This window comes from Artibeus jamaicensis, unplaced genomic scaffold (genome assembly GCF_021234435.1).
Source record: "Artibeus jamaicensis isolate MK-2021 breed Jamaican fruit bat unplaced genomic scaffold, CSHL_Jam_final scaffold_537, whole genome shotgun sequence".
NCBI classification, from domain to species: Eukaryota; Metazoa; Chordata; class Mammalia; order Chiroptera; family Phyllostomidae; genus Artibeus; species Artibeus jamaicensis.
In genome coordinates, this window is record NW_026522047.1 from 43,526,001 (window position 1) to 43,537,377 (window position 11,377).

The window sequence follows — 11,377 nt, forward strand, 5'->3', positions numbered from 1 at the left end:
CTCATTAACTCATAGGTAACCTTGACCTGGTTGAATCAATCCACCTGCCCTATGGCTCCTTCACCCCATGACCTCATGCACACTCAGTAGAGGCCTGGGCACCAGGGACCCCCATCCTGGGAGGACACAGCAGGCAGGTTTTCATTCTAGTTTTGACTTCTCACAGAGTGTTCCTGATCTGTACACTGGACTTTCAGTCATGGTACCTCCCTCCTAGTCTTGGGGTGACAAGCAGGTGGCATCAGGCAAGTGGAACACTCAGTGTGGCACCCGCACATAGTGAGCGGTGGATGTGCTCGACCCGTATGCTTTTGCTGACACCTGCTCCTATTCTCTGGTGCCTGATTTTGCGGGCAGCCCAACGGGCCTCCCAGCCGGGGTCACTCCCTTCCGCCCTCTCCCTCTCCTTCACCCTCTGTGTCCAGCCCCCGCCGACCCTGGGACTGTTTCTCGGAGCCCATCCCTTCTCTCCACCCCTGCGCTCCCTGGCTTCTCTGCTGTAGACCTGCCCCTTCCAGTTAATCTCTACCATGCTAACTAAGGATTTTTTCCTAAAACAGACCTTTGTGTCCCTTCACAAAGTTATGATGTATAATGTGTGAATACATGCTGCTGCAGCAAATGTCTCCATAAGGTTTAGATGGCAGCATCTTGTCTATTTCATCTGGTTTATTTCACAGGCCTTAGGTGCTCCTTCTATCCCTACTTTACAAATGAAGAAACAGAGGGCTTTGGCCATGTGCCCAAGATCCTCCAGTTGGTCAGACCTGGGATTTGAACCCAGACAGCTGGACTCCAGAGTTTGTGCTCCTAGACTGTGTGAGTTTCAGACTGCTGCTGTAATAAATGACTCTAAGCGCAGGGCTTAAAACAACATCTATTCATTCATTATCTTATAGTTCAGAAGGCGGGAGTCTAAAATGAAGGCATAGGCAGTGCTAGTTCCGTCTGCAGACTCTAGGGGGCAATCTGTTCCTCGTCTGGTCCAGCTTCTGGAAGCTGCCTACATTCCCTGGCTCCTGGCTCCTTCTTCCGTCCTCAGAGCACATCACTCCAGCCTGTCTTCATCCTCACAGCCCATTCTCTGACTCATCCTTCCGCCTCCCTCATCCAAGGACCGGTGATGACACTGGGCCCACCTGAATAATCCAGAATAAGCCCCCATTCAAAGATCCTTTACTATCGTGCCTGCAAAGCGTCTTTTGTCATGTCATGCAACACATTCGCAGACTCTGGGGATTAGGATGAAGACGTTTTTAGGGAGCTGTAACTCTGCCTACCCCAGCATTCATGCGGACGAAACGTCGATCCTGTACGACCATGTCCCTCCTTGCTTCGAACCCCTCCTTGGTGCAAACAGTTCCTGGCACAAAGTCCAAGTGTGTCTGCCTGTTTTGAGGTTTCTGCCAGCTGCTCTTGCCCTCCCACTTGCCCCAGCCAACCCTGCAGAGGGACTTGAAAGCTATTCTGGACTCCTCTTCCTTCCTCAAATAACTTCCTCAACCTGCAATGTCTTCCCACTTCCTTGTCTGGCTGGGTTATTTATTCATCTGAGCCCCAGTTACACTTGTTTCTGCCTGCAGGAGGCCTTGACCCCAGCCTGGTTCCTTGACCCCTGTCCTATGCCAGGGGCTCCCACTGAGGAATGTTTCTTCAAAGCTTCAGAAGGAGTCCTGGGTGCGCTAATTAAAGGGAGAGGCTGGGTCTTGGCTGGTGTGGCTCACTGGGTTGGGTGTTGTCCTGCCAACCGAAAGGTTTCCAGTTAGATTCCCGGTCAGGGTGCACGCCTGGGTTGTGGGCCAGGTTCCCCAGCTGGGGGCTGGGAGCGTGGGAGGCAGCCTGTCAGTGTTTCTCACTCTCTTTCTCCCTGCTTTCCCTTCTCTCTAAAATAAATACATAAAATCTTTTTTTTTTTTTTTTAAGGATGAGGCTGGGGTGGGGAGGACAAAATGCATTTCAGGAGTCTGTCTACAGGTGTGTTGCACAGGTCTGTCTCTAACCTGAGGTCTCTCCCCAAGGTTTGGGCAGTCCATGAAAGGTCAGGCTGCATTGCTGGGCACAGCACTGAGCCAGAAATACATCCACATGTGATACTCAGTGACCCCTATTATACATACATGTGAGAAAATAGAGATTAAACCACTAATCCAGGGCCACACAGCAAATAAGGGAGGATCCAGGTGTGGTCACTGACGTTTTGAGTCCTGAATCTCCCACTAACTCCTTAGCTGTGTGACCTTGGGCAAGTTACTTAGCCTCTCTGTGCCTCACAAGCTCTGTCATGAGTTAAGGTCCACGGATAGCTACTACTACTTATACTCCTCACCTGAGCCACTTGTGGGTCTTTCAAGCACCATTCTCCCTCACCTCCAGCCTTTGCTGCACGTGCTGTTCCCTCATTTGGACCAGCACCCTCCCCAGCACTTCTCTATGCACTTCCCTGACTTCCCAGGCTGAGCCGGAGCCCTGTGATGAAACTGTCTGATGATGTGTCCCTCTCCCTGTCCCTCCGCCAACCTCCCTACCCTCAGGGACTGTGAGCTTCTTGAATGTTGGGACTGGGTGGGTCTCGGTCACCACTCTGTCCTCAGCGCTCAGCATAGGGCTCGCTCACAGTACTTGCTCAATTCATAGTTATTGGGTGTGCAAAGTGATGGGTACTGCAACTGCCCCTCCAGTGAATAGTACAGGTTTCTAAATTGTAAACACAGCCCAGGTCAGACCTCAGCCCCCAGAAAGGCAAGAAACCAGGACAGCAAAACAGATTGATCATTTTTTAATGTTTTTTTAAATCCTTACCTGAGATATGTTTATCGATTTCAAGAAAAAAATATCTATAGGTTGCTTCTGCTTCATGCCCTGACTGGGGATGAACCCCAAACTGAGGTATGTGCCCTGATGGGGGGTGGAACCCTCAACCCTCCGTTGTACGGGACAATGCTCCAACCAACCGAGTCACCTGGCCAGGGCCAGACTGGTTGTTACTGCATAGCTGGAAGCAGGGGATGGTCCTGTGTGGGGACAGGGCTCCTCTATACTTCGGGGAAGAGGGGGGTGTCCGTCTTCTCCTGAGTGGGCTCTGGGATCACCTCCTGAGGGAGTTGGTGCCGTATGCACACAGGCCCTCCTCCTTCTCAACCCCCACGCTTTGGGGGAAAAGCCAGGGTGAGGCACATGTGAGCAGAGGAGAAAGCAGGAAGGTGAAAAGGCGTGGTCTGAGATGGGAGCGGGCAGGGTGGGGGGGATGATCACAACAGCTCCTACCCACTGGCTGTTTAGTTGACTTGGGACGGGCCTTCCTGGAACCCAGAATGGATCACCCTAGAGGCAGACAGCAAGGTGATCCTGGAGCTCAGGGGTGCCAGGCACTGCCCCCAGGGGCCTCCCAAATCCATCCTCTGAACCTTCTGGCACTGCCCCCCCGAAGCTATTCCCGCACTCCGCTCCCAGAACTGCCAGCTGGCCTAAGAGTTGCCAGGCCCCGCCCCCCCACCTCCACCCAATCGGATGCCACAGCCTCTGGTCTTACCTATCAGAGCCCTGTCCACTCTGGCCTGGGGCTCACACTTACTTTGAGGGGTGTGTGTGTCCGGCCTGTTGGAACTTGTAACCTATGGTGAGCAAGGTCTGGGGGATGAGCGAGGCGTTAGAAACACACCTGTCTCCCCCATCTCCATTGTCTGGCCGCCCTTTCCACCCTACCTGAGGTGTCTGCGCTCACCTGGGACAGCCACTGCCACCAGAAAGGCACGGCCACCCACAGGCAGGATGGCAACGCTCCGTGTGAAATAGATGTAACAGGTGACCTGCAAGGGACAGGTGTGGGCATAGGGCCTGGTGAGAGATCAGAGGACCCACTGGGGATGCCTGGGTGGGGTCCACAGAGAGTAGGCAGAGAGCTGAGTGGAGGGGCTCAGATAAAATTGGGGGGGGCAGTTAGGGAGGGTGTGCCAATGGGTGGCTGTCCTCCCCCTCAACACTTCCTTCACGGGGGAAACGCTGTTCCTACCATGGCACAGTAACACTGAACAGCTTCAGTCTGGCCAGGTTCCTGCCACTGAGGAATGTGCACAGAGAGCTGGAGTGAGGGGACGGGGGCTGGAGGCAGGACCAGTGGGAGGAGGGTGGAGGCCCGCTGGGCACAGGGAGGACATGGGGCAGAACGTCTGGGGGGGGATATGCAGGAGACAGTGGGGGGGTAGAGAAGCCAGGAGGGCAGTCAGAGGACAGGGAAGGGCCATCCGGGGGTGGCACGAAGGGCCTGGAGCACAGCAGGCCCCAGAGAGCAGGGCTTCACCCTTCCGGTGGGTGCCAAATACACCCTGAAGATGCCGATGGGCCTGGGAAGGAGTGGGGGACCCAGGGAACAGCCGGTGCTGCCTCCACCCATGTCCGTGGGGGGCGGGGTCTGGGCCTGGAGGAGGGTGGGGGCAGAGTCCTCACCAAACCACAGGAAAGAGGATGGCATCACAGTAGATATGATCCACCAGAAAGAGAAGCCCATAGTCACTGACGCCCTCCTCACCGGACTGGACGATGGCGCAGGCCATGTTGGCCAGAACCTGTAGGGCAGGGATGGGGTGGGCAGGCCCGCCCGCGTGTGCAGGTGTGCCTGCCTGCTGCCCACACGGGGCCCCATAAGGACCTGTATCAGGATCATGATCCCAAAGACCTTCTTGTCGGACAGAACATTCTTGACAAGGGACCAGCTGGAACTGATCAAGGCAATGGTGGTGAAGAGGACAGCCTTCAGCCTGGAGGTCGGGAGGGGTGTGGTGAGATGGGGCACCCAGCCCTTTCCTCCACTGCCTGCCACCTGCCCAGCAGAGGTCACTGTTGTGTGTGATGTAGTGCACGACAGTGAGGCCGTTGATGGGGTGGCCTCAGCTGTTGATAAAACAGTAGTTGATCTGGAGGTAGACAGATGGACAGCCGGACAGGGGTTATAACAGGTGGATGGTGGTGGTTTAGGAACACGAACAATCATTTTCAGATGGGCGGCTAGAAAGCTGACTGAACTGATGGTGACAATCAGGATGGTGAGTGGGCTCAGATATGGACAGTCACGGCCCAGTAATGGCTGGACTGAGGGATGGACAGTGATGGCCAGTCACAGCTACAGCAATGGAGGAAAGGTCCTAGTTAGATGGATGAACAAAGAGACAATCAGTCATGCAGACAGTCAGGACAGGTAGATGGATGAAGGGGATAGACAGCTATCGAAAATGATAAAATGGATGGACACGTGGAACTGCCACGCCCAGGGTCTGTGGAGATTTGAGGAGTGGCCTGTTCAGGCTGCTTGTCGGACCCAGGAAGCCCAGGCAGTCCCTGGACCCAGGCCCAGACTCTGACACTGTGGAAAAGGAGCGAGGCACTTGGTGAAAGCCAGGGCTGCCTTGAGCCAGTGGATCTTGAAGACGTTGCACCTGGCCTGGCGGGGGGGGGGGGGGGTCAGGGACAGAAAGGGGTAAGGAGGCATCCGTCAGGGGAAGGGATGGGAAGGAGTGGTGAAGGGAAGTGAGACCCCCTGGGGAAAGGGCATTACATGTTCTTGCAGAAGACAGATACCCAGAAGAAGCCAGCAGCCAGGAAGCAGGCAGACATGACCACAGACAGCTTGAAAGGGGCATTTCCACCATCCACAGGAAGCCCTCGGGGTTTTTCTCCTGGACCATTACCTAGGAAGGGGGTAGTTGGGGGGTGGGAGGAGTTGCATGCTAGCTCAGGACTTACGGAACCATGTGTGGGAGTCTCCAGCTCTCCCTCTCTAGCTGGCCGACTCCCCCTCTCTGAGCCTCAGTCTTCCTACGTCCCAAATGGGTACATCAGTTTTCATTCCATACCACAGCTGCCAGGAGGACCTGACAAAACTAAACTCAGCGTGGCACACCTAAACTGTAGTTAGGGCTGTGAACCTGCTCCCATCCCATCTACTATCTGTGATGTCCAATGGCCGCTCCTACCCCAGCATCAGGCTACAGCAGGTGTGGAAACTGAGGCTATATTGGTCCTCCTTGGCCCTCAAGCCAATCGCCATGTGGAACTGGGTAGTGGGGCAGATGGAGGAAAGAGCTTGGGACGACAAGGGAGCTGTGGGCGCTCACAGAACATTCATGTTGTAGTTGTGGGAATTGTTGCAATGGCCCAGAGCCCCCAGCTTCTTGTCCTTTGCACTGAGGCCCCAAGGGGAGAGAGAGCCCTCCACTGAACATCAGCTGGCCCAGGTCCCCATCACCACTTCCAAGCCCCAAGGCCTGACTCTTTCCTGCCCTGGCTTCCCCAAACTGTGGGAGGGAGTTAGACGGACATGAGCACTGCAAGGACAAGGGGCCAGGTACACAAGCTCTCCAGGGCAGAAAGCCTCGGGTGCCCAGCAAGGGGCAAAACTGGGAAAACAAGACCTTACCCACAGGGTAACCTTTCCTCTCTGAGCATACTGCTGGTCATGTGATTTAGACACCTTGACCTTTCATACCACTGTCATGCAGTTGGGACCTGCCCCCCCACTTGTCACTAGTCCTGTGGTAGACCCCCTTGGAAGAGGAACAAGGGGTCAGAGAGGGGCCTCACACGACTCCGTCCAGGCCTTGCAGCACCACACCCGTAAGCATTAACCCCTTGGGATAACATCTAGGCCTCAGTCATGTTTCAGCTCCAGGACCAGAAGAGCAGAAATACCAATCAAGTGACACCCTGGCTGCCTCTGGACCAGCTGCATTGACTAATGACCCCCTGCCCTGGCGCCAAACAAGCAGTAGGGACCACAACCCTGAAAGTACACACCTGGAAAGCTGATGAATATTCTAAGATCCTCTCTTAGAACCCCTGCCTTTAAAGCCCTCAAGAGGAAGAGCCCAGCGCACGCTCTCGATCCCTAAGGTGAGTGGCTCGCATCTTTCCGTGTGTACTTTGCTCTCTTCCCCATAAGCTCCAACAGCCCTTCTTTTGCTGTCACTTGTTTCCTGAGCCCATTTCTTTTGCAGGTCTCTTCTACATCTGTGACTTTCTCCATAAACTCTCTTATAGTTTGTGTCTTGGTTCTGAATTCTGTCTTAGCCAGAACTCAAGTACCGGGGTGGCTGAACCGAGGTCCGGTCTGACTCCATGGGACTAACACCTGGTGCTGCTCGTGCCCCCGGTAGAAGAACCTGCTGGTCTCCTGTGACACTGCAGGTTTTGCCTTGGTCTTGCTGAGCACAGCAGTGGTCCCTGCAGGGGGCGAGTGGACGAGTTTAGAGATGGTGGACGGAGAAACAGCAGAAAGTGGGGGGAATGCACAAAGCAGCCCTGTCCACCCCTGTCCCCTCCCTGCCCATCCGGTAGCCTGCTTCACCACTGTCATTTTGGGGATGGCCTGGTGGTCTGGCTTCAGGAGCCCTGATTCAGAGAGCAAATTGGGGAGGATCCCAGGAGAGATGAAGAGCTTCTTCTGCTCCCATACTTTTGCACCTGCACCCTGGAGTGAGGATGGGGGACAGGGAACAGAGGAGCCATGAGGCTTAAGGCTCTGGTCAAGCATGTCACCTGTGCAAAGGGACTCAATGGCTCCTAGGGCCCTCTAGGTCTCCTCCCTGGGGGCCAGCATTGGGCTGAATCAGTGGTCACAAAGTTCCAGCATTTGGCTACCACCTACCAAGATGGCTGCCCCATCCATGCACTGCCTGCACCAGAAATTATATTGGCACTTCCTGTGACAATGACGCACTTTACCTTATTTAAAAAAATGCTGCATGTGTAGAGAGGCAACATCTCTATATATACAGAGGTCCCTTTGGACCTTTGTGCCAGGATGCCTGGGTGCGAACCCCAGTTCCCAGGCCTCAGTTTTCACATCTTTAGAATGGGCACAATTACAGAGTAAGGAGTGGATAACACCTGTAAAGCTTGCAGGAGGAGCTGCCTGGTGCACTGGGAGCATTCAACAAGCATGAATGATTGAACTCTCACAGTACCACTGTGTCTGGACCTTTCACCCTGAGACCCCACCACTCAATGGGCATCCCACCCCCTCTTCCTCTTTGCCATAATCAGAAGGTGTGAAGGGGAATTAAACAGCATGTGGCTTTCTTTCTAAGGGTAGCAAAGTTCTTTTCACCTGGCTTCTCATTACACCTGATCAACTCATGTGGGTATTATACCTAGGAAAATACAGATGATGGGTCTTTAGGGGAGCCCCTGGCCCCTCAACTCATTGCAGGTCCTTGGTGTTGATAAGGAAGAGAAACAGGAGAGGGTGGAGATGTGACAGGGGAGGGCAGTCGCTGGGGAGTGGGTAAGAGGGAGCCTTGGTTACTACTTCCCACTGATCCAGTCCCACCCTGTCTCCTCCCTACCCACCCTGCAAGGGAGAATCTCTGCTTGCCCTCTCCTCCCACCCCTGGGAAAGAACAGGGACTTTGGGTTCCAGATGTAGAAGACAGATCCATCCTCCACCATCCTGGCCTCTCCACCACCCCGTCTACTCACTGAGGAGGATCAAACTCTGCCAGATTGAATACGGGTCAGACTGAACCCCACCTGGCGGCAGAAAGTAAAGGGGAGAATGTGAGGGACTCCAGCAGGGACCCTCTAAAGCCACCTCTTTTAACATAACCTTGAATTCATTGAACATCCACTCACTCAATTTTCCTATAACCCATCCTGCCCACACCTCCCAACCCTCTTGCTGTAACTCCAAACCAACCTGTGCCACTCAGCTTGCATGTCCCTTCCTCAGGGAGACCTTCCCTGGTCCTCTGGACCTGGCCCATCCCTGTTTTCCCCAAATAAAACGTTGATGTCAAAAGAAATAGTTTTTAAAAATCAAATAAAATATTCATGGTTTCCTGCCTTGGACTGTGGAATCCAGCACACCTGGATTGGCATGCAGGCTCTGACTCTGAGCCAGTGACATGCCTCTAAGCCTGTGTAAACACTTGTAAAATTGCCTTACAGGATTAAAATTTTTACAGCAACGCTGAGAGGTGGCTACAGGGAAGGAAACCCATAGAAATTGCTTTGCATGGTACATGGTACCAACTGGGCATATGATCAATTCTAGCTACTCATTTTGACTGCAGAAACTGGGGCTGTGGTGTTCATTGCTATGCATTCTCCCCGACCCCAGCTCAGTGTCTAACACGTATTGCGTGCGATATTATTATTCCCATGTTCTGGATCAGGAAATTCTGAGGAAGGTCTGAGAGATCAAAGGACTTGCCCAAGATCATATGGATGCCAGGCAGAGGTAGGATGTGAACCCAGAACTAGGGGGAGGTGGGCTTGGACACTTGTGCACTTCACCCTCCTCTAGTAAACCCCCTAAAGTCCCTCACCACAGGAGTCTCCTCTTTTGTCCCCTCAAGGTCCAGCCGCAGGAGGCTTAGTTTCATTCACCTGCAGAAAGCCCTTGGTGTGTAGAAAGAGAAAGCTGTTTTTCCCTGGCTGGTGTAGCTCAGTGGATTGAGCGCCCTGCTCCAAGCCAAAGGGTCGCGGGTTTGATTCGCAATCAGGGCACAGGCCTGGGTTGCAAGGCCAGGTCCCCAGTAGGGGGCGCTCGGGAGGCAACCACGCATTGACGTTTCTCTCCGTCTTTCCTTCCTTTCCCTCCTCTCTAAAAATAAGTAAGTAAATAAATTTTTTTTTTAAAAAAAGGAAGAAGAAGCTGTTCAGGTGGATGTCTGGTAGCTTCTCGCCCTGCCAGACACCAAGGAACCAGAGGCAATTCAACTTCTTCCCACCAGCCCAGACCTAGGACTCTGGCACAAAGATCACCCAAGAGCCCGGGCACCCCTTTTTCTAGGACAGCTCAATCAGTTCCGTAGGAATGATAGAACAGGAGGCTGTTTCCCCAGACCAACCTCAGGCAGGGGAATAGTGGCTCGGGGTCCTCCGGTCACTGTTCTGACAGTCCAGGAACAAAGCCTGGGGCACCTGGAAGTGCCCACGGCAGGTAAGTACCAACCTGAAAGCAGTTATTTATTATTGTGGTGCCTGGCCCTTAACCCCCGAGCAACTTTTAGATCCCTGAGTCCCCAAGATTCCAACGAGTGCCCAGAGGACCCCGTTCTAGAACACCCGAGGACTCTCCTGGATGGCGCCAAGGGTACTTAGCGCCCCTTGGAGGGCTAAGTCTGAGGGGGAGGGCGGGTCCCGGGAAGATGCAGACGTGCCCATCGGGGGTGGGGCGCAATCCTAGCGTGGTCGACCAGGTAACTCCAGCCGGAGAACTGAGGATGCTCCCGGGACGACTACATTCCGGTCCCAGCAACCCGAGCGCTGGACCGCTCCATCCTGCGTTAGGAACGGGGGAAATAGAACTAGACGACACCAAGCTAGAGGCTTCTCTGGGACAAAGCTGCGCCCCAAGCTCCAGACCGCCGCACGTTGGGACATGTTATAGCGTCAGCCGGCGGATGCGCCCACCGCAGCAGCAGAAATAGCCTCTGCCCCCACTCCACCGGGATCCGGCCGGCGTACCCCTACCTCCGGAGCCATCAAGAGCCCTCCTCCCCTGAAACCGCCTTTGACGCTCTCAGGCCCGCCTACCGATGAGCCAATCACCTCACAGTGGGGGCCGACCTTGGGGCTTTTCCAGCTCACCCAACAAATTAACGATTGCCTCCTCTCAAGCCCGCCCTCTACGACACCAAACGGACAGCACTGGCTCGGAACGGGAGTGTTGGTCTTACTTAGCCCCGCCTTCACTGTCAACGATCTCTAGAACTGTACAGGATGTAATTTGATAAACAATTCATCAACCAATTGTAATAGACCTGATATCTGACCGCCCACTCTTAAGCGACAGATCGGCGCAGGACTACAGTACCCAGAATGCAGAGGGAGCAAACAGCTCAACAAAGCATTAAGCAAACTACCTTTCCCAAGATTCCCAAGAACCAGCTTCCACTTTCCTTCCCTCGGGATGTGGCTCGCGGCCGGAGTTCACGGTTTTGGTAAACACGCGCATCTTCTGTGAGGCTTGTCTTGTTCTAATCTTTTTGACCAACCCTAGAGACCTAAACCTAGCCCGAGGCTAACTCTTTACCCTAGGATGACCTATGACCCCGGCCTAAATCCCGGCTTTAGGAGAAGTCTCATCCCAGGGTGAGCCAACTAGAGGCCCACCCCGAGATCCCAGGCTGGTGGTCTTCGTTATGGGCTGAACCCAGACCCTAGGCTGAGTCCCCTTCCAGCAGCTGAGCCCGACTTCAGCCTGAACCCAAATTCCCCATGCCCCTCTGACCCTCGACCTACACTGAGCCTTTGCTGTGGTTGGACCACCCACCTGGGCTGAGCGTGAACCCCATTTGAGCCCTGACCGCTGGACCCTAGTTTGAGTGTTACACCCCTTAGTGGGCTGCTGACCCCTCTGTTAAGCCTCTGATCTATCTGA

General features: G+C 54.3%; 1 protein-coding gene across 1 annotated transcript; it reads right to left on the reverse strand.

Moving 5' to 3' along the window:
* Positions 1-4,439: 4,439 nt before the first annotated feature.
* On the reverse strand, positions 4,440-9,374 carry GPR108 (G protein-coupled receptor 108). Its single transcript, XM_053658465.1, is given in 12 exon segments — positions 4,440-4,562; positions 4,646-4,800; positions 4,835-4,910; positions 5,356-5,377; positions 5,379-5,429; positions 5,549-5,627; positions 5,630-5,682; positions 5,943-6,046; positions 6,113-6,176; positions 7,332-7,459; positions 8,485-8,520; positions 9,318-9,374. Coding segments are annotated over 12 exon segments (948 nt in total).
* Positions 9,375-11,377: the final 2,003 nt, after the last annotated feature.